General features: G+C 45.4%; 1 protein-coding gene across 1 annotated transcript; it reads left to right on the top strand.

Annotated features, from left to right (window-relative positions):
* The first annotated feature begins 61 nt into the window (after window positions 1-61).
* ACO2 (aconitase 2) lies at window positions 62-22453 on the top strand. The gene is made up of 18 exons (XM_061363035.1): window positions 62-212; window positions 6235-6377; window positions 7441-7699; window positions 9991-10083; window positions 12031-12189; window positions 12585-12735; window positions 13986-14090; window positions 14345-14436; window positions 14709-14814; window positions 15627-15784; window positions 16918-16991; window positions 17668-17779; window positions 17974-18096; window positions 18297-18452; window positions 19603-19794; window positions 20804-20936; window positions 21238-21359; window positions 21956-22453. Exons 1-18 carry the CDS (start codon window positions 177-179, stop codon window positions 22097-22099), a joined length of 2358 nt encoding a protein of 785 aa, XP_061219019.1. The 5' UTR covers window positions 62-176; the 3' UTR covers window positions 22100-22453.
* The last annotated feature ends 665 nt before the right edge of the window (window positions 22454-23118 follow it).

The following is a 23118-nucleotide window of genomic DNA, read 5'->3' as shown; positions in this document are numbered from 1 at the left end:
CCCTCCGCCCCTGGGAGAACCCGCGTAGCGTCTGTGAACTCATTTCTCGGCGCATATACCTCCCTGCCAAGACCTGTGCGACCCCGCCCCCGCGGCGACCCCGCCCGCGCACCGGAGGTGTCAAAATGGCTGCGTGACGCCATCGGGGCGCGACCTCATCTTTGTCAGTGAACAAAATGGCGCCGTACTGTGTCCTGGCGGCTCGGCTCCGGGTGAGCGGCGCGGCGGAGGCGGGCGGGCACCGGGAGGGAGGGAAGGAAGGATGGACACAGCCGGGGATCCGCGGCGGGGGCAGCGCCGGGAGCCGCCGGGCGGCCTCAGCCTCCCGTCCGTCCTGTCCCCGCCTGTGCCCGCCTCCGCGTGTAGGTCAGCGTGTCCCCGGCGCGGCCCAGCGCTCCGTTTCTATGACAATGGCAGGGAGGCCGTGGCGGTAGTTCTGCCGCCTCCCGGGCCCCGGGGTAGGGCGCGCCTTGCCGCCTGGCCCTATCGGCCTTCAAGGTGAGCGCAAGGTGAACGGCGCGGCAGGGCCAGGCCGCGTCCCCGCAACCTCCCCCCCTCGGCGGGACCCCGCCGCCGTGGGGAGGGATCGGTGTCAAGCTCTGGGCCCGGCGGGGCGGTAAGCGTGAGGGCGGGGGTCCTAACGGGGGAATGAAAAGCCTTTCCCGAGGGCGTGCCGTTTTCTTCCTCTCGTGTGCTGTTTCTTCCCGTTATCAGCGTGCATCAGCACAAGGTGACTTTCCGTTGTGTGAGTGAGCGTGAAAGCTCTCCTTTGGCTACTTTGCTTCAAAATTCATACTTTTAATATGGGCAGAGGCCAGGGTGGAAAAGATGCTAGCGTCTGTATATAAACGGGACCTAGGAGAACTGCCAAAGCAGCCTGGACAAGCACTTAAACTGCCTTTTTTTTTTCTTTATCAAGACAGTGATAGTGATTCCCATAGCCTTGTCTATCATGACCTCTAAAAATCGCATCTGCCTGTAACATGAGCTCACCACAGAGGTTCTCTTACTCGGGACATTTTTGTACTTAATGTGTACTGAATTATAAAGACGTTGTGATATTTTAAAGCTTGGAAGGCAAATATCAGGACACGGTTTTCTTTTCTAGCAGCAGTAATAAAGCCTGTGCGCCCCTTAGTAGAGCGTGTGATGAAGTCAAGCAGTTTAGCTTCTCACCTTGCCATTTGTGACCTTGGCCAACATCTTCCCTTTTCTTAGGGAGCTGAAGCAAGAACCTGGCTTCTGGTATTCCAGAGTATTTTTGCAAAGCTTAGTTCATGTTTTGTATTCCTTCCTTTAGAGGTCGGTGGTTTAGTAAAGTATAGCTTTCTAAATTTAAGCAAAAGTTTCAGAATAGCACCATTTTTAATTAACTATATATATTCACTCTTAATTGTTAAATAGCTTCTAATTTGTCCTTGAAACAGAAATGACTACTCATAAAATGAAGGCAAATCCTTTATCAGGATAATGAATTGGTTCTCATTTTGTGTCATCGCATGACAACAAGCAGTCTTTTGCTAAGGTTAATATCTTATAATGGAAAACAAAAGCTGTACTAGCGCAGGGAATATGGGGAATTTAGTATTCTAGGAGACTGTCTTCTAATATCAGGCTTGGGGTATATGGGTTCCCACCTCCCCTCCCCCCATGAAGGACTAAATCTGTAATGGTCAGACATGCTTCTAGGTGATCTCTTTAGGAGGCTTTTATTTGCCTGTGTATATCAGCTTAGAGAAGAATCAATATGAAACTCACCTTGCTAGTCACTGTGATACAGCCAGCATTGACCATGGCATATGTTATCAACATTGGTTCTACTCATCTCCTGAAGTGGTTTGGAATTGGAACTACATAGGAAGCTTACCTCTGAGGCAAATAAATTGGAATTAGCCTGGTTTGGGCTGACTGTCCTATTTAAAGTATTTCTAATAGCCTCAAAGGGTCATGATCTTTTTCATGTCAAGCATGAGAGATGCTTTTAGTAGCATCCCATTTCTTGAGCCATGTTGGCAGCAGCACTGTAAAACTGTATCAACTATCTGAAGCATCAGGGTTTACTGAAAGCAAGTACTGAAATGATGTATGGGAAGCTTTGTGCATGCTGGCAAAAAGCAGTGCTGGCTAGAGCTAAACTGGTCTTCAGAACCCTAATTTTGGTTGCTCTTTAGAGGTGGGTCTAGAAAATCAGGCTGCATTTACAATCTGATTTGACCACACTGCTTTTTTTTTTACAGTTTGGTTGCACTGCACTGGGTTGATCTTATTTTTTTAAGCTGAATCATGGTGAACGTTGGAAACTTGGCCAGTGTTTTTAGGCCAGGGAGGATGAGGAAAAATGGCATTCTGCATTTCAGCTCAGATATGTAGGACTGATTTCTCAGACAGGAGTGCATGTTGCACAGCTGCTACTGTTTTGAACATGAGCTTTTGCTTACAGACTTGTCTGTCATATTTGCTGCTGAAATGTAAGTTAGTTTCTGAATTCAGACTCCTGTTGCCTCTAGACTATTTACTGTAGTGAGCTAAATGCAAGGTAGCTAGCTTTTCAAGATGAGCTTTTAAAGTCCATGAAGATAAGTGTTGGTTTTCTTAGAGATTTAAAGAATAACGATCCATTGTGCTGACTTTAGCTGGGGTAGAGTTAATTTTTTTCACAGTAGCTGGTATGGGGTGATGTTCTGCAGCTGTGCTGAGAACAGTGTCGATAACATGGGGATATTATAGTTACTGATGAGCAATGCTCACACAGAGTCAAGGCCTTTTCTGCCTCTCAGCCCACCCCACCAGTCTTATTTCAACCTGTGAGATAAAGTTTTCTCACTTTTACTCTTCCAGTTCTCTCCCCCATCTCACCAGGGGCAGTGAGTGAGCTGCTGTGGAGTGCTTAGTTGCCAGCTGGGGTTGAAGTATTACACCCATTTAATAGGCTGGAGTCTTTGTGTCTCTTAAGGACCTTCCAGAATACTGATAGACTTAGGAGCTCTGTAATGATTACTGCCATTTCTTCTGCTGAAATCTGACTAAGGACACTCAGGAGCTGGGATAATGGATTCAATGCCAGATGAGAGGAGATCACTTGGCAGTTGTTTGCAGGAAATTGCCAGTTCCTGGATACAAGCGGAAATGTATAGATTGCTGGCTCTGTTTCTCATGGCTGTTGATCTCAAGGCACTTCTCACTACTCAGTAAAAAAACACCACAGAAGCCCCCCTAACCACTTACTATTTCAGCGAAGAGTGAGGCAGAACAAAATGGAAACTTAGTCTTGTGGCTTTTCCTTAATTTTATAGTTCTGCCCGCCTCCCCCCCCGATATCTAAGGATGCAGTGGAAAAAGGACAGTCAGGGAGAATCAACAAGCATGATGAGTGATATGTTGTGGATTCTTTATGAGGAGAGATTAGACTTTTAAACCAGGCCATGTATGCTGTTGCTCACTGTTGGTGATGGATCCTTAGGCTTGCTGGATGCCAACATGTGAACAGCCATACTGAATCAAATTAATTCCTGACAGAGTGGAGATGTGGGGTGGGATTCAGCTCCCAGTAAATGAAGATAGCACTTCTTAATGGGCATCTTTTAAAAGTCTTTTGTAGACAAAAATATTCTCTTGTTTTCTGAAGTCGATTGGCCTAGGTGATTATTTTTCCCCAGTCTTATTGGCCATGACAGAAACAGACCTTCAGTTTTCCAGATTTCTCTTGCCAGTCTCCATGTCCAGGCAGGATCCTTCCCCTCACCTTCCTGGGTTGGGTAGCCTGAAGGTGTGGTCAAGGAGAAATCAACTACTTTGCATTGCTACATCTGCAATTACTGTTTGAATAGTTACATAGTATTTGAATAAATACTGTGTTTTATTGAGCCATCCCATGAAGTAAAAGGATAAAGATGTGTATGATCAGACTGGCAATATTTTAGCTGAAAAACTTCTTTGTACCTCTCTTTGGAGAGCCCTGTCCAGATTTTTATCATAATCCGCACTGGTCCCAAGAAAGACTAGAATGCTGTGAAGCCTCTGCCATGACTTTAATTTGCAAATCTGTTCTTCCATACGCTGAATTACAGTGAAATTTAGCTCTCAGTTTACTGAGTGACAAGGAGGAGCTCCATTAATCAGTTGTGTCACAGGGTTCTTTTGGGGCAGGGGGAGAAGGCATAACTGCAATAAACCAGAATACCTTTCTTGGTCTGCTGAAAAGGTAATTTTTCCATGAACAGTGATGAAATCCCTCAGTGGTTTTTCCAGCCACTCCAACTGTTGGAGGTTTTCACAAGAGATTGGATACATAAAGAGATTCCCACAGCATTAATTGTACTGGGTAAATGCTTAAGTTAAAAAAGGGGGAAGCAGAAGAAAACAAACACAGGAGTTATGTGACTGCTGGGTAAAGAGCATTTAGCAATGAGAAGCCTGGTAGTGTTTGGTTTGTTGGGAATGTTTTTCCTGATGGAAGAAGGAAAAGTCTCAGCTCTGACGCGTGTGAATATGTTCTGGAAGTTCTGAGCTTCAAGAGCAGCACAGTGAAATTTGATAACTGGGTTTGATTTGCATTCCTGGAGGAGCAGTGCCCTCTCTTGTACTGCCACGTTCACTTACTTCAGATATGCTTTAGCGCAAGTGGTGTGCAGTTGTTATAGGTCTGTATTGCTCCTACCAAAACCTGCGTATCTAATAGCTTCAGATTGGTTGGGGGAAAAAGCAAACTGTACCTTTATTGCTGGTTTGCTGGCTATTGTGATCTTGCCTAGGTTTCCTCAACTTTTTGCTGTGTAAGCTACTAACAAATGTCATCAAAAGGACAATAGAAGTTTTGGGTAAAAATCAGTAACGTCTTATTGGTCAGGATTATTTCACACAGTGCTTTCAATGGTGGTTACAAGAAAACTGGGAAAATATTTACAAGGAAAAACTTAAAAATGCTTGAGCAGATTTAAAGACTTGGCTAGCATTTTTTGACAATGCAAAAGCAGTGGTAGGTGCTGCAGTTGTGTTCTGCACAAGGAATATTTGCTGATTTACAACCGTATGTACAAAAGGAATATTTAGGGCAACACTGATGTGTTTATTAGCCTGTACTTTTGAAAACCTCATAATGCTGAAGTAAAGCATGAATAGGAAAAAAACAGGATTAAGTGTAATGCTGGAGGAGAAACAACCCTGAACTCTTGTCTTCAGTCTGTTTCCAGACTTCCAGTGCTAATGACTGAGACTTTGAAAGGATGTAAGAAATGCATGTGCCAAATCCTTGGAAGTTTTCATGGAGGCTGCCCTCTGTCTCAGTTTTCAAAGTTGCGTGAGAGCCTTTTAACCCTGGGCCCTGTAAAGGTACCTCCTTGTAGCCTGCCCTTCTCCCATGTTCCAGAACTGTTTCACTGTGAGGGCCGCCAAGTGAAGTTTGGGCTTGCTTTTTTCATTGCGTTCCTTTCTGCTGCTGTGTTCATCTCACAGTACAGTTCATCTGTCTTCCTGTCACCTGTAGAGCAAATGCAAGGCTTTTCTCAAAGGAAAGGTGAGGATGCCTTTGTGAGAGAGAAGGTAAAAGCATGTAGATCTGCACAGCCAGGCTGGTGAAGCTGATGTGTTTGTTCCATGTCTTGCCTTTCTCCTGCTCTGCATTGTGCCATAGACCAGGCACGTACATCAGAGTCACTCTGCCTAGCACTGAAACGCAGCTCACCTTATGTGGAAATACAGTAAGGTTTGTAACAGTATTCAGGGACCCCGCACAAAGAACTTGGTGTGTGGTGCTGGAACAGACTGGTATCTACTCAGTCCCATATTGTGTCACCTGCCAGACCTTGTATATGAACACACCACCAGTGAGGAAATACAAACCTACGTTAGCTTGCTTTGGAAACTCCATGCGTTTTTCTCCACCATGGCTGTAATGTGTCAGGAGTATAGCAAACTGGTGTTCGCTTAAGAGTTATTTCAACATTGCCTGAAAGCAGATTTTTCACTGAAAGCATGAGGCATCTGGTTCTATAAATAGAGATGTAAAATAATTTAGGAAATGCTACCCATTCTGTGTAACCTGGTGTCTCGCTTTTTAACATCACATGCAGTATTGTGCTATCAAATGTTTATTGGGTACCTTTAGAAACCTTTGCAATTTCCCTGTGTCTCAGGCTGTAGAATCCCAGGAGTAACGACTGAAAAACGATTGGCTTATTGATACGTTATAGGAATTCATTCTGCCAGGTTTCAGCGCTAACACTCTCCTTTTTCCAGCATGCCTTGAATAGCGGGATACGACGCTACCATGTTGCTCCTGTCCTCTGCCAGCGGGCCAAGGTGGCCATGAGCCACTTTGAGCCTAATGACCACATAAATTATGAAAAGCTGGAGAAGAACATCAACATTGTCCGTAAGAGGTAAGAGTGGAGGAGGAAACAGGGGAGGGCTCAATGTGCAGAATTTAGCTCTGCAGTGACAGGAGAGAAGGAAAAAAAGGTCACAGGGTTCTGGCATAGGAAATATTTAGTAGGGAGGGAAGGTTTGAACAGTGACAGTTGCAAATGTAGTGAAGCCTGAGTTACAGTGTCCTCATATAGTGGTGGGCAGTGTGGGAAGGTTGAAGGTTACAATGAATCACTGCAACATAAAGAGAAACAGGGCAGTGCAGAGGAGGTGTTAGAGAGGTCTCTGTCCTCTTAGTTTAATGCCTTCTTTGAGGAGCCTTCACATTGGCCCTTGCTCCTTTCTTGGGGAAGCAGCATGTGGGCAGTGGTCATTATAGGCTAATGCTGCTCTGCACTGTTTTGACAGCGAATGTTCTCCTGCGTTCCACTGTAGGCGTTAGGCATGGAAAGGAGGGCTGGGAATTTGTAAACACAGTGACCTTAATCTGCTGATAGAGGCTTGTGTGCCCGCTAAGTTGTCGTTCCTGCTCCATTTACCTCAGCAGTGGTTTGTATAACGTGTCCTTCAGTCTTTGCATCCTTTGTTAAATGTGGTAGCTCTCATTTCAAGCCATTGTCTCTACTTAGTTACTTCTCAGAAGATCTCACCACTGACATAAATAGGTCCCTCAACTGATACAGTTGCAGGATGAAAGGTCTGAGGTCATGAAACAGCTTAGCTGTGCTTGCTTGCTGCGGGATTTGGTATTTGTGAATCAAGTCTGACCTCTCTCTCCCCTCCACATTTGCTGTCCTGAGGTATGACTCAAGTAACAAGCAGAGTCAATGTTTCTTTTCCTCTACAGGAAGGTTATAAAAGAAAGCATAAAGTGACATCAATCCATATACTTCTGAACTTTCTGGTCTGGGCCCTTGTTTTAGCCAGTTGATATTTTAATGCTGCAAGAAGAACATACAGGTTTCTGTGTTAGTAGTTCTTAACAGTCTTAATCATATAGAGAAGCATTCTGTTACATGCTTAGAAGGACAAATGCCGAAGTACACAAAATACAGATACTAAAATTCTTCTCCCCAGGCTTGACCGTCCCCTGACCTTGTCTGAGAAGATTGTATATGGACACCTGGATGACCCAGCCAAGCAGGAGATCGAGCGGGGCAAGACCTACCTGCGCTTACGGCCAGACCGTGTGGCCATGCAGGATGCCACTGCTCAGATGGCAATGCTGCAGTTCATCAGCAGCGGGCTGCCAAAAGTGGCTGTGCCTTCCACCATCCACTGTGATCACCTCATCGAAGCCCAGTCAGGTGGTGAAAACGATCTTCGAAGAGCCAAGGTTACTATTGCAGAAGTGTAAATTCGCTGTTTGAAAGCCTCCTTCCAGTTGAAGGAAGAGTTTTCATTTTGGGTTTTTTCCCCCCAGAAGGACAGCCATGAATCAGATATAGTAAGAGATTGCCTGTGGTGGTCAGCTCTGTAGCCAGGTCAGATGCAGCAAAGAAACAGAGTAGATGGGTGTTTGGGAATTTTTCAGCTGAGATTCATCATCACGTGGTTTAATGGACCGTGAACGTAGGAAAAGCTGGATTTAATGATGGAAGTCTGCATCGTATGTGTGTTCTGGAGTGTGAGAAGATATTTCAGCTAAGGGAGAGGAAAAATCTTATTTCAAAGGGAGACAAAAGGAAGATAGATTACTCTATAGAGTTATGCTCTTCGTGCCACAGTATGGCAGTGTGAAAAAAATCCTGAACATGCATCTGCATTGCACTGGTGTCTCCTGTAAGGAGGGAGCAAATAGCTACTTTTGTTTCCCAAACTTTTTTGCTAGAGATTAGCTGAAGAATGCTAACTGAAGCATGTGCAGCTTTCAGGGCTAGTGAGGGTAGGTATAAATGTGTATGGAAGCATGGAGGATGGTTTTTACTTCGGAGTTTCAATGTGGTGGTTGCGAAACTGCTGATTCACTGCCTTTTTAAAGTTCCCACTTACTGTTTTACTGCTTATTCCTCCACAGGGGCTTCTGTTAAATATAGACACATTCACCTCTGTCTTACATACCAAAATGCATTGGCTGAGGAATAACATGCTCTGAGCATAGTAGGGAGGTGGGGAAATCTGGTTACTCCAGGTAAACCAAGCCAAAGTCCACTGTTAGAGCCAGGAGGAATTGTGCCTTGGGTGTTGACACCAACATTTACAAACAGTAAACAGTCGGGGGGGGGGTCAGCTGCATTTTAAGATTTTAGTTCATACCTATTTCTAGATACTCCTAATGTTGAAGTAACTGCTTCTGGCTTCCTCCTCCAGGCCATAGTAAAGCCACTGTACTGCGCAGGAGTGAGCGGTTCTCACCGGTTCTCTCAGGAGTGAGACAAGTTCTCACTCCACTTGTCTCAACCCTAAGTTGTGCCCAAGTTGCGCAATTAAGAATTTGGACTTAGCAAATAAAACAGTTTCTTGTCTTCCCTTCACCTCCTGTCCTTCCCTTCCCCCTGTTTCTGCATTTATTTGTTCTCTGTAGTGCAATTATATTCGCTGCAGCCCTGAGCTGAGTCGAGTCCCTCCTTTGCCATCCACTCTGAGCAGAGCAAGTAAACGTCCTGTCGCCTTCTGACTCAGTTCTGCTGCTGCCAGTTGGCACACAATGAATGCTGGCAGGCCAGAGGGTGGTTTGGATCTGCTCCTGGCACATCAGCGTGCTTTACTGGGGGAAGGATGCACAAACAGAGTGAAGTGACCCGACTCCCAGTGGAAAACGAGGCTTAAAGAACTGCTGCTGCCTCATGGGAAACTTCAGCGAATGTGTGCTAAGACAATTCTTCCATTATCTCCAGTTTTCCCTTTCTCTTTATTCCAAAGGGTAGCTGCATGAGAACAGTCTTTTAAGAAACTCTCTCCTAGTGCTTATCTTATCTATTCTGCCACTCCTTTGCCAAGAGCTATCAGGATATAATAGTGTCATACTTCCTTGGCAACCCTGGTTATTCTCACAAGCAATTTTCACGGTGTGACCTCCACCAGTAATGGTGATAGTGCAGCAAGAAAGGCAGCATTGTGTGAGTCTTACACAGCAGACTTGGTGGAATGAGAAATGACACCCACTGACTCCCCTAGCAGCGAGCAGCTTTCAGTTCCATTTCTTAATCTGTGAAAATAAAGCCAAAATGCTTGTCTAAGGGCTTTGAAATGTCTGCAAAGCATCTGTAAAGCAAAAGGAGCAGCTGATAGAGAAGGAAGCAGGGGGTAGAAGAAGAGAGGAAAACAAGTTTTTAAAATACCCAGCACCCTGAGAAGACAAGAAATGAGCAGAGCATTTTTTAATGCGTTATTGGCAGGATTTTCTTTTAATTGTGCTATTTTCCTTGTGCTGTTTGGAACTGGAAACTAAAAATGCTTTAGTAGAGCTACAAGTTGGATGAAGTTAAACGGGCTGTTACAACTGACTGGCAAGCAGTCTTGATCCCTTTTGGTTTTAGGAGTAATGTGTACCTCCCTCTAGCTGCTACAGAGCTGTGAGCAAACTAAAGACAGGCATGAGAGGGAAGGGAATGTGTTTGAATGAGCTCTTGATGTACGGAGGAAGAAAATGTGCTACTAATGCTCTGCATTTCCCTGTCTGAACAGGACATAAACAAGGAGGTGTACAACTTCCTAGCAACAGCTGGTGCCAAGTATGGAGTGGGATTCTGGAAACCTGGGTCAGGAATCATTCACCAGGTAAAGTGTGTGTGTATACGTTTGCAATCTCTGAACATGCAGTGGCTCCTTTACTTTATGGTGAAGAGAAGAGCTCAGGTGCACACCCTTAGAGAATGTCACCAGTTTGGGGAAGCAACTTGCTTTCCTTGAGGCGGGCGAGTTTTCTTGCTTGCCCTCTCTCAGTTATCTTGACATCAGTGGTTTTCTGAAAGGTTATTTACGTCAACCGGTAACCTGATGCGTGATTAGGTAGCGCCAACAGCATGTCATGTGAATCACAGATGCTTGAAATATCATAACTGCTTGTGGGCTGGCTCCTCTTGGTACGATTGGGACAGTAAGGTGATGCCATGAAGCTGGCTGCATAGAGCTAATGCGAATTGTTTGCAGTGGTAAGGAAAGCAGCTTTGGGAACGTAGAGGTTTTTAGGGTTATTTTGCATGCACTTGTTTCCATAAAAACCAGGAGGGTATGTGAGGGCACCAACCAGAGCAGGTTACTTTAGGTACTCAAGAATGGCAACACGTAGGGAGTTGCTACATGAATTTGAATAAAATGCCAGGTGGTTTCCAGATCTGAGGTTCTCTTATTACAGCACTTGCATCATAAAAGAACAGGACTGTCCAGGATAACATACCACTTAATGAGGTTGTTTTGTTCTTTAAAACCAACACCTCTGGCAGGATTTCCGTAACTTGCTCTTGGTTGACTTGTTCTGTGGGTCTAGTAGGCATTTTAGGCTGTTCCTCTGAGTGCAGGCAGGCAAATCTGAAGTGTACCATGAAGCAAAAGGAGTGGAGAAGAGAATGGATAGTTGGTAAAAATCTTTTCAGCAGACAAATTGTGACTAAGTATAATTAAGAGCTTTTTGATACGTTTTCTCAGACAAAAAACAAGGTTACCTCACCCTGGTGTGATACAACAGTGAAAGGAAACAGAAGATGTGAACTCTCCAAAAGACTGTGGGAACACCTCAGGTCGTCTGTGCTCTGAAACCACTCATAACATCTGTCACGTGGCAACATAGCTCTGTGCTGTGGTTCAGCTTTCCTGTGGCAGACTTTCTCTGGCTGGAGAAAACTGGTTGTGTTGTACATCTTCAGAGTCCAGCTCTGGCAAAGTGAGACCTTGAAAGTGACCTTTCTTGGCACCAGTATGCAAATGTGAGCTACAAGCAAACGAAGCTGGAAGTACTAGAAGCAAACCCTTGGTCTTCTCAATAGAGGGCCACCTTAGTTCTGCCCAAGCTGTTGTGTGATGCATATGCTCCAAGTTCTGTGCTTTCCAGAAAGGCAGTCCATAATGTTGGTATGGCACATATGGAGTGAGAACTTCATTAGCTTCATATACTGTGTTGCTACCATAGAAAACTCACCATTTTTCATTAAAGAACTCTTTTGTGATTTTGTTAATAGTTGAAGAGTCTCGTGTGGAATCAATAGCAGCGATTAGGGAAGGCTGGCCTCTTGATGTGTTTGTGAGGGATTCTTCTATGCGATTAGGTTTTGGCTGGCAGCAGTTTGGAGGAGCCTGTTGGTATTCTACTGGTATGTGAGCATAAAGACTATGAAAGGTCTCACTAGCATTGGATAGCTGAACTGGCTTGCTCAGCAGGTTGATTAAGGGTGTGGAGACTAAGGAACAAGACTCCTGAGCCCTAACAAAGGTGACGTCTTGGCAAAAGCCTAAACTGGAGGGAAAGAGTCTTCCAGTGAAAAAATAGAGATTGCTTTCTAAGTTTTCTTACCATTCTGGGACTAAGACTTGGTACCTCATTCTGTCATTACATCCTCCACAAGGAGTTTGAAACAGAAGTGAATTTCCAGTCTAAACCAAATTGAAATACTTTGCTGCTCCTGAAATCCACAAATGCAAACTGATCTAGATTACTATTCCTGTCTTCTTTCTTGCTGTCTTCCCCCTTCTTTCCCAACAAACAAGCAAACAATCCGTGTTTATTTTCAGATCATCCTGGAGAACTACTCCTACCCTGGGGTTATGCTGATCGGCACAGATTCACACACCCCCAATGGAGGTGGCCTGGGAGGAATCTGCATTGGTGTGGGTGGAGCTGATGCCGTAGATGTCATGGCAGGAATCCCTTGGGAGCTCAAGTGCCCAAAGGTAGGAGTAGAAGGAATACTAATCTTCAACGGGAAGGGTGAGATATAAGATGTATAAGAATCATGAATTTTCAGGCACTGTATTTATATACCATTCTAGTCTTGTTTGTAACCCCACACTGGCTCAAACAGCTGGTCTGTGATTCATTGGTAGTTCTGAGTTTCCATTTCCAGCCTTTTTATTCAGGGACTGAGAGAGACAGGTGAGTGGGGATCTCCCCTGAGTTGGCCCTCTCAGTGATTTCAGCCCTTGTGCACGTGTTCTGCTACTTCAGGACTTTCTGTTCTTTGCTGTTGTGACCACCCACATTCTTTGGAAAAATTCTGATGTGTTGTTTTGACTGTTGAAAGGAAATGGTGTCAGTATTTTATGTTTTTTCCATTGTTATTACTCAGGTTATCGGTGTAAAACTGACTGGCAAGCTTTCAGGCTGGAGTTCTCCTAAAGATGTGATCCTGAAAGTGGCTGGCATCCTCACTGTCAAGGGTGGAACAGGCGCCATCATCGAATACCACGGGCCTGGTGTGGATTCAATCTCTTGCACTGGTGAGGCAATGCAAATCTCTTATCTGAGTGGAATGGTGTTGGATGTGAGTGTTGAGTTGTCTGTGGAGGCTGGGAAAGGAATGAGGCAAGAAGTACTAAATGTCCTCCCTTAGCCTGGCCAGGCAATTAGTACACGTCAAACTGGGAGAGTGGGTGAGAGTGGAATAACAAAATACCACTCCTTTTTGGTGAGAAAGTGACCTCTCTCCATTAAATCTTGTGACACCGAATGGTTAATCATGAAGAGTCCTGTAAGATCGTGCATCAGGGTAAAAGTAAGGTGGAAGTATTCCCACATATGCTTAGAAAGCAGAGTCAGAGATGAAGATGACATTTTCATTTCAGCCTAAGAAAGGTCATCAATAGAGGAAAGAAACAGGTTGAAGGGGATACATGTGTGACAGCTGCTAGAAAAGATGAGTTTTAGAAAAGCAGGGCAGAGGGATGACCAGAAAGCTGCAGTTTGTAACATCGAGTCTTACACGAGCTAACTGTGGGTCTTGGGTGCTGAATTTGAACCTGTGGTCTGTAATGATGTTAGTTAGGACTGAATTATGAGAAGTGTCCCTTCCTTTGGCTTGGAGTGCAGCCTTCAAGCTGTGCTTCTCTCCATTTGCATGGCTTGGCTAGAGCTTGGAATATTTGGGTTTACAAACTGAGAGTAATTTGGGATTTCTTTTTGAAATCAGAAGAACTCAACCTGTGATACCTGCTGCTAGCTTATTAAATGTAAAACAGCAGCTTCATTGCTGTGTCCTTGAAAGGCATGGGTGATCCCACAGGCATGAGAAGATGGTTTGGGTATTTTTGTTGTGGTCTGTCACTGGACACTTTTTATTCAGCCCATTAAATTTCTCACAGATTTCTGGCTCTTCCAGTAAAGGGACATGGTAGGGAAGGACAGGACACTCACTGCAGGTAGCAGAGATGCTGCTCACTGCTGTAAACATATTTGGTGCTCAGGGTAGACAGGGTTTTGGGTCCCTGTCATCACTTCCAGTATCTGCAAGAATCAGCATAGCTTTCAGCTCCTTGCATGCAGAAAAGTCTGATTGCAGGCACAGAAATGTGACAGGCTGAGCCAGCCGTTAGGTAGTCAGTGTTTCCTCTGCTGTGGAATTAGGTTTCTGTTGCTAATGCCCTCATCTCTCTTGGCTTTGCTGTCTTTTCCATGGACTGATTTCTGGAGGATTGGGTGCCCTTGGACTTCTTCATTGACGCTGTGGTCTCTTCTCCCACTCCAACTGTAGGAATGGCAACAATCTGTAACATGGGGGCTGAAATTGGAGCTACCACTTCCATCTTCCCTTACAATGATCGGATGAAGAAATACTTGGGCAAGACAGGGAGATCTGGTAAGAGGGTTTGGGGGTTGAAGTGGGTAGAAGTGCAAGTTCAGGTGAAAGTGGGAGCAGTGTCCTCCTACAACGGTGTTCATGGTGACTTCCGGCTGTGCAGGATCCTGTAGGTCATCTGATACAAGCAGGGAGTTTGTAGATGAAGTGGATGGGCAAGTTATACAGTAGAGTTCCTGTGTTTAGTTGTTCCAAGCTTTTCTTTTCCCTCTTATTTACTACGCTTTTCAGATCTCCCTTCTTTCTTATTCCAGACATAGCTGCGCTAGCAGATGAATTCAAGCAACACTTGGTACCAGATTCTGGTTGTCATTATGACCAGGTGATAGAAATCAACCTCAGTGAGGTAAGGCTTCCTTCCTGCTTGCCTATCTTGCATGCTGTAGTGTGACTTCGCTTTGTGTGAATGAGGACCAAGCTGGGAGTTGACATGACACTGCTGGTGCTGTGCTAGAACATAGGAAAAATGTTTAGGTCTGCTTCACTGACAGCTGCTGGTGTTGGTGTCTGAGAATCCTATTTAAACAGCTTCTAGGTAGAGCTATGAAAGGAATTTATTTGCTGCTGTGTTTTGGGGTTTTTCTTGGCTCCTGTAATTTCTGACTTTGTTTCTTAAAGCTGAAACCACATATCAATGGACCTTTCACACCAGACCTGGCGCACCCTGTGTCAGATATTGGTGCTGTGGCAGAAAAGGAGGGCTGGCCTGTTGATATCAGAGTTGGTGGGTAGCATTTGCTCTTTCCTCTGCCTTCATCCTTGTGGCTTAAATGTTGCTGTCTTGGGATAAGCTATTGGTCACATAGCTTGGGGTCTAACCCTTTAATTACTGCTGTATGTCCTCTGACTTTGCCGCAGTGTCGCCTCTTCACAGCTATATGAATTTGCTGGGAAGAGCAGTGACCCCCTGGGTCACGTGTGTGGGATGAGATGTGGAATAGCTTGGAGGGATTTGAATCTCAAGAGGCAGACAAGTGTGTTTTCCTCCCTGGAAACTTTTGAATGATTGGGTTGAACATTACTGGTTGAGGAGCACCTTTGTTAAAAGTCTGTTGCATGGATTTGATGTAACTGAAAAGGAATTTATTATTTTGCTGATTAGCACCAAAATGCTGTCAGGATGGCACAGTATGCCCTCATGTGGTCTTCATACTGTGACAAAGGATGCTTCCCTTTCATCATTTCTTCCATTTCTTGATTGAAGCCTTTTCTGTCTTTGAAACAATACTTCTCTGTGGTAATTTGCTTAACCAAAGTGCAAGCAGATGACACTTGGATCTTGTAAAACAATAACCAGACTAGTGACCGGATAGTGTGTTCTCACTGTGCAACCTCCAAAGCTGGCCAAGGGGTTGCTTGTGACCACAGTATTTTGCTGGGAGGCTTGGCAATGTTAGTACCTGAAACAGCTTCGGATTACTTGTCAGCAGAAAAGGCAGTTGTCCCTTGTTTTTTCTGCTGAGGAATGGGTTAGGGAGAAGCTTCCTAGAACCTGGCCTGCAGTAACCACCTCCTTGTTTCTGTCAAACACCACAGGCTTGATTGGCAGCTGCACCAACTCCAGCTATGAGGACATGGGGCGCTCTGCAGCAGTGGCAAAACAGGCACTAGCGCATGGATTGAAGTGTAAATCTAAGTTCACAATCACTCCAGGCTCAGAGCAGATCCGTGCCACCATTGAAAGAGATGGTTATGTGAGTATGGCTGCTCTTTACACTTAGGTGTTAAACTCTCTTCCAACACAGTACTCACGAGTCCAGAGGTAACTAATGCAAAGCAAAGTTTAAAAACTTTGTCCTCACTTATCACTAGATAAGTGCAATTACTGGTGTGTTACTATGTCTGTGGGTCCTGTTGTCACCTTGAAGGTGTTTTGACCTCCTATCTTTACTACCTGGGCATATAAGAATGGGGTTGGAACTGAGCAAAGCTGAGACAGTTACCAGGAGCTGGAGCCCTGAGGAGATAACAGTATGTATAGCAAGGGATGCCTCATGCTCCTGGGATTCTGTGGGTGGCCATGGCTGATGATGGGCTGGTACCCACCTGCAATCCAGTTTTCTCCTTTAAGAACAGTTTAGGATGTGAGCATGCCCTCTTATTGGAAGGTGGTTCCCATTTTAGACTAAACTTATGGCAAAACTCGTATTTGATTTAAAATGAGTGTTTCTGTAGAGGAACCTTCACCTGCTTTCTTCCCTATCCTGTGCAGGAAATCATGTTTTAATTAGTTCTGATATTTAGTAAATGTTAAGATGCTTGTCACAGCATGAGGACCAAGTCTTTGTATGTGGACACGTCCATCCAATGCTTAGTGCCTACTCCAACCAAGTCTACAGTCGTACCTTTCTTTAACAGCTGCTCTCTCAATAGAGTTGCTTGCTTAACAGACTGAGCAGGCACACACACCTCCTGCATGGTCACCAGTTCTCTCCTTTGTGGACAGGAAGTGTGTATGATACCAATCAGACCAGATGCTGCCCTTCAGTCAAGTGTCTGTGGGTAGCTGCATTGCTCAATTTGAAGTAGGTAGTGAACGGCATCATCCTGGCAAGTCATCCTGTGCTCGTCCCCAGTGTTAACTTACAGCTTCACTGGGATCAGACCCCATGTATTTACAAAAGTGACTCAAAACGTGCAAGTGAAACAAGAAGGTGAATTTTCTCTGTTCCAAAGAAAAAGGAACAATACTTCTCTGTGGTGATTTGCTTAACCAAAGTGCAAGCAGGTGACACTTTCAAGACTGGCCTCCTCTTCCCCTGAAAGAGCAACCCCAGGAGCTTATTCCAGGCTTTCTACAGGTAACAAAATTGTTCTTTGCCCTCAGGCGAAAATCCTGCGCGATGTTGGAGGACTGGTTCTTGCCAATGCTTGTGGGCCATGCATTGGCCAGTGGGACAGGTAAAGTGAAAGACCTCGCTCTAGCTGTATACCTTCTAGCTCCTGAAGTGCTCTGTAGAGTGAAATCCCATTGCAAAAATAACACACTAGGAATTAAAAATCAAATGCTTAAAACCCCATTTGCCATAGCTGTCTGATACACACTGGAGGAGGAGGAATCAAACACTGCAGATTTACACTGAGCCTTTAGATGAGTGAAGCTGCACAATGGCTACACCTGGAGACTTCTTACAGTAGGAAAAAACGGGGTGAGATTTGTTATCTGTGAGAGGGTAGACTGGAGTTTGTATGGTCTTTTTAAAATAGGAAAAGTAAATTGGTCCAGCTTCAGTCATTGGAGTGGTAGGGAGGAAAATTCCCAATAGAAGGGATGGGAGACATATACTCAAGTGGCTTTGTCATTGCTAATGGTGGGATGTCCAAAGGCAATGTACTTCATTGGCTGTTGTTTAAATAGTTCAACAGTGGCACAATATGGGCTATGAAAACTACTCCAGGAGTCAGTGTCTGACTTGGTTTTGAGCCTCTGTATAAGGGAGGAAAACAGATCCAGGCACCGATTCATGTGTCCAAAAGACAGGGATTGCTACCAAAACCAAGTTGGGGGATTTTAGCAGTGAGACGTCTAGAAGCAATATTCCCTTTGAATTTATGAGCATGGTTGTTTCTTTCACAGGAAGGACATCAAGAAAGGAGAGAAAAACACGATAGTTACATCCTACAACCGGAATTTCACAGGTCGCAATGATGCCAACCCAGAGACTCATGCATTTGTGACCTCTCCAGAGGTAAGAAATAGCCAAAGTAGGGGTCATGAAATAGTTTAGGGTGTCAGGGAGCTAATTCCCCTGCCTGCAAAAGAGACCCCGTTTAGCTTGGTTTGTGGCTTGGCTGCTGACTTTGGGACTGTTGAGTATAGGACGTTCAAATTAAGAGATGAGGAGTAAAATACGCCTTTAAATGTGTCTTTTTGTTCTTTCAGATTGTTACAGCCCTGTCCATTGCTGGCACTCTAAAATTTAACCCTGAGACAGATTACCTGACAGGAGCAGATGGGAAGAAATTTAAACTAGAAGCACCTGATGCAGATGAGCTGCCCAAGATGGTAACTGCTGGGTCTGGAGGTGGAGCGGGGCAGGGGGAAGGCCTGTCACTAGTAGTGTTTTATATGTAGTAAGGGAACTTCATGGAGTGACCTCCTTAGGGTTAAAGCTAGAACAGATGCAGTTGTCTGTGTTGGCTGGTTCTCTTCTTGTGCTGTTGGGAATGGTTGAGTCTGATGATTTTCCTTTCGTCTTTTTAAAGGCATTTGATCCAGGCCAGGACACCTATCAGTACCCTCCCAAGGATGGTAGTGGGCAGCGTGTGGATGTGAGCCCCACCAGCCAGCGCCTCCAGCTCCTTGAGCCCTTTGATAAGTGGGATGGCAAGGATCTTGAAGACATGCTGATCCTCATCAAGGTCAGTAGTGTAGTGGTGGAACACCAGCTATGACAGGACTGCTCAGCCAGGAGTTTACACATCAATTGCTAGAAGCTTTGGATGTGCCTTTGAGCTATCTGTGATTCCCTCCCCTACAACCACATTTCTGTGGGAAGTGAATCAAGGATCTTCCTTCCAGGTGTTTCCTTCTGTTACTTCTTTTTGTTATAACTAAGAGACTTTTCTCCTTTGGGCTAGTGGTTAGCTAGTGCTGTGATAAATGAAGCTTGTTATACGATGTCATAGGATCCTACCCATACCATGCAGGCTGCAGAATTTGTCCCAGTTACAATCTGGGGTAGAAAGGTGGGTGGGTTCTTTAAATGCCATCTCTAATACATACCTGACTGTTGTACGATGTGTTTTATCTGGAATGAGGTAGTTAAGAACTTCTCATCCATCAGTATGTGTGTTCTCCTCCCATTTTATATAACATTACTTCACAATAGTTAAACATTACATTTCAGTCTCTTAATGAAGACAGGGGTTTCTCTTCATTGGCTGTGGTGAGTTACGAGGATGAAAGCTTCAGTTAATACAGTGATTGGTTCTGAAATGCAGCCCCTTAGAAACTGGCCTTCAGGGACATTGCTGATTCTCAGTACACAGAGCTGCAGGTACTCTAAAGGGCCATACTGAGCGTGCTTGACACAGGCAATTCCTTTGCAAGCACCCTGGCACTTACCAGTTGGAAAACCATTATCTCTGGTTGGGAATTCTGTTCTTACAAGCTGAGGAGGCTTATGTGCAGTTTGGAACTTAGAGGAAACACTTGGCGTCTTGCTGGACTCCCCCAGCAGGGATGCTGAGCTGTAGCAAGAAGGGCTTAATTGCATTTTGTACCTGCAGAACCTCCTGCTGAGAGAGGGGAGGACATGGCAGGGAGGTGTCATGGCTAAGCTTGTTTCTGTGATTTACCTTTTGGAACGAGGGATGTTCTCCCTACGCAGCGCATGCAGAATGACCGCTGTGTTCTGCCTTAGAGTGCCATCATTCTGTAACAGATGCAGTTGTCTTGAGTTTGCGCCTTTAAAAGAGAAGTGAGGATTCTTCACAATGAAAGTACTGAGGAAGGGTCAAGTCCCTGATGCATCATCCTAAGACATTCTTCTCTCTTCCTGCCCTTTAGGTAAAAGGGAAATGCACCACTGACCATATTTCTGCAGCTGGACCGTGGCTCAAATTCCGTGGCCATCTGGACAACATCTCCAACAACCTGCTTATCGGTGCCATCAACATTGAAAATGGCAAAGCCAACTCTGTGAGGAACGCCTTAACCCAGGAGTTTGGCCCAGTCCCAGACACAGCCCGTTACTACAAGGTGAGGCTTTCCCATGAGGCATCCTGTTTTAAGAGGATGTTTACACGTTGGGCAGCCTGTGCCAAGACTGAGGATCTCAGCCTCCAGCTCTCAAGTAACAGCAGCTGTGATTCACTCAGCTTTGAGGCTTTTTCTTGGGTCTTCTTCCTCTGATGATCGCAGTTCCTGTAGGTGGTTCTGTCCCTACCTGCTATGGGGAAGAGGGTCTTGTGACCCAGAGGGGGCCAGAAATAATAGACAAAAGGGGAAGAACTCTTCTAGTCACGTGCACACCTTAGAAGGCATGGGTGTCATCAGAGTGGGACTAAATCTTGCCTCTTGGAGCATTTAACCTGTGACTGGTTTAATGTTTAAATATGTTCTAATCTTGTCCTCTTCATTCTTTAATGCTTGGCTTAGAATCTGAGGTGTCCTTTTACCCTCTGGACAGCTTGGCAAGGGTCTCAGGTTGCTTCTTCCAGTAGACAGAAGTTAAAATTGTCTTCATTGCTTCCAGAAGTAGAGCAGGGATCACGGCTGGTGTGAGTGCAGCTCTGACACGGGACCATGGAAAGGAAGGTGGCAGCAAAGATTTGCTTTGGTCTGTTGGAAGTGTTAAAAGTGGCTGTTGGGAAATATTTGGTTGCCACTTGCTTTCGAACTTGGAGTAATGCCCCCGATTTCAAGGAGATGTGCAAGTGCCTCAATACCCATACACACAACCCCCCTTCCATTTTAAAAGCTAATTTAAAAGCAGGCTGAGTTGAAATTGAAGTGAAAGAAGAATTTATTTTTAGAGTCCAGGTATGTTTTTTCTGATGAGTCCTCTCCAGCCCTCATTAGCGAAGGACGGCAGTGCCCAACTGCTGGGAAGCAAGCACTTTATCCCAAAGGGAACCTTCTGGGAGAAGGTGTCATAGCACAGCTATGTCACTGGTGCAGCACTGGAATTAGATGTGTGGGTGGGTGTTTATTGTTAATTCCTCACTTGAGTGACTGCAGAAATGTAAATCTCTTTCGTTTGTCGCAGAAAATGGGTGTCAAATGGGCAGTTGTTGGGGATGAAAACTACGGTGAGGGATCAAGCCGAGAGCATGCAGCCTTGGAGCCACGTCACTTGGGAGGCAGGGTCATCATCACCAAGAGCTTTGCCAGGATCCATGGTGAGTCACATTTCCCCTGTGATCTGTGTAAACAGGATGTATTTGGTTTGGGTGGAAGTGGTGTTTACCTTGCCCCACTGTAACACCTCTGGGCACAGACTCTACCTCCTGATAGATGATAAGGTCCCTCAGGTCAGGAATCCTTTTGTGGGTCTAGTTAGATGTGACACAAACAGTGGAGATCCTGATTCTACTACAAAGACAGTAACTGTTGCTGGAACGCTACTCTGAGTGCCAGGAAGTAATCCTGATCTCCTGCAGTGTGTTGTTACAAGTGTGCTTGGTGGTTTGTTCTCTGCAGAAACCAATCTGAAGAAGCAAGGTCTACTGCCTCTCACTTTTGCTGACCCAGCGGACTACAACAAGATTCATCCTGTGGACAAGCTGAGCATCGTGGGGCTGGCAGACTTTGCACCTGGGAAGGTAACTTCTCACTGCACTCCATGGGCAGGGATGTGCCAGTACTGGGGAAGGGTGTCAAGAGGGGCCAGAGGCAGTGCAGGTGCTGCTGGCCATGCGAAGAGCTTGACTCTAGCAGTCTAGGGAGCCATAGAGCAAGTCAGAATCAGTGCATTATTCTGAACAGGTATGAGAAACCCTGGTGTGGTGGTATGAATTCCTGGACTTTTGCTACCTTAAGCACCAGTGTTCCCTGCAATGAACTGGGACCACAGTTTGGGTTGGAAGGGACTTCAAAGCTCATCCAGTCCCAGCCCCCTGCCATGGGCACGGACACCTTCCACTAGAGCAGGTTGCTCCAAGCCCCATCCAACCTGGCCTTGAACACTGCCAGGGATGGGGCAAGCACAGCTTCTCTGGGCAACCTGTGCCAGGGCCTCAGCACCCTCACAGGGAAGAATTTCTTCCCAGTATGTGATCTATGTCAAGACCCACCCTGAGCTACAATTTTCCATTTTCAACTCTTTGAAAACATGTAGGAATTTTCCTGTAAGAATTCAAATAATTTGCTCCCTTTTGAAAGAGAAGGGGGGGGGATAAAATCTTTCTTCTTCCTTTAGCCTCTGAAATGCATCATCAAACATCCCAATGGGAGCCAAGAAACAATCATGCTGAACCACACCTTCAACGAGTCGCAGATAGAGTGGTTTCAAGCTGGCAGTGCCCTGAACAGAATGAAGGAGCTGCAGCAGAAATCCAGCTAAATGTGCACAATGTGCCCTGTGCACTGGACTCGATTCCGCTTCGGCATTTTCATCAAAGTGCAATTCCATGCCTCCTGTTGGAATAAATGTCTGATCAAATGTAACCATAGCTTCCTTTTGTTATGGTACTTCCTCTTCACTGACACTACGAAAAGGGAGTGCAGCTAGGCTTACTTTTGTCTTTTAAAACTCCCTTTTTCTATTTTGGCTCAGTTTCAGTTGTCCCCCAGTTATTTATATTTGGAAATGACCGGCTAAGGTGGGTTTTGTCTGTTCAGTTGGTTGTTTTCTGCCCATTCATTTTACTGATGGCTAAAGATTAAAAATGAAAATAAAGAATGTGACCATCTCTTCTGCCATGTGTTACTGTATTCATAGTCCTGCTCTTCAGCCCCTGCTTCCCCTGTCACTTGCTGGAAGAGTGGGAAAGGATTGCTTGGAGATAGAGGGTGGTACATGCCTTCTCCTCAACAGGAGCCTGAGGTTGAGGAGTATCCTGGTAGAACAGCATCTAAATCCATGCAGCTACCAGCTTCCTCCACTTCTGGGAGCTCTGACCCTGTGAAATGAGAGCTGAGCTGCTTGGAGGTACCAGGGCTGTTTGCTACCCCACAACAGCCCCTTGTGCTGCTGAGGCTCTAACTTGCTTCACCCAAATCTCCACTGCTACAACCAGCTGGGGTTTGTGCAAGCAGTTTCTTCCATGGCTGGATGATTGCATGTCTGAGCACCACTCCGCTATAGACAGCACTCTCTAAGCGTATTGTCTGAGCAGATGGACTTCAGTTACTATGTGAACCTGAAGAATTCCAGGCTTCCTTTTAATTAGGGCAATGCACCAGGAATAACAGCTCAGAATTAAGGGGTTCTAACAACACTGCAGGGAGGGTGCTGGTGACTCAGGCTTTGTTTTCCCAGTCGGAGGTTAAGCAGGCCCACTATCCCAGGGAATTACAGCCCCTTCCTGCCAAATGTGCCTGGCTTTGTAATTAGGTGTAGCATCACTCTCTTGGCAACGG

This window comes from Neopsephotus bourkii, unplaced genomic scaffold, assembly GCF_033783945.1.
Source record: "Neopsephotus bourkii isolate Nb327-2 ecotype Australia unplaced genomic scaffold, CSIRO-AGI_Nbou_v1 NB_107, whole genome shotgun sequence".
NCBI lineage: Eukaryota > Metazoa > Chordata > Aves > Psittaciformes > Psittacidae > Neopsephotus > Neopsephotus bourkii.
The sequence above is the reverse complement of the archived record's forward strand: the minus strand, read 5'-3'. Positions and strand labels throughout refer to the sequence as shown.

What these genes read in the sequence shown, in the direction of transcription:
- ACO2 (XM_061363035.1), top strand. Translation starts at nt 177, where the DNA reads ATGGCGCCGTACTGTGTCCTGGCGGCTCGGCTCCGG. An exon ending in GGTCAGGAATCATTCACCAG is followed by an intron (nt 10,084 to 12,030) that starts GTAAAGTGTGTG and finishes GTTTATTTTCAG; the next exon opens with ATCATCCTGGAGAACTACTC. An exon ending in GGGAGCTCAAGTGCCCAAAG is followed by an intron (nt 12,190 to 12,584) that starts GTAGGAGTAGAA and finishes GTTATTACTCAG; the next exon opens with GTTATCGGTGTAAAACTGAC.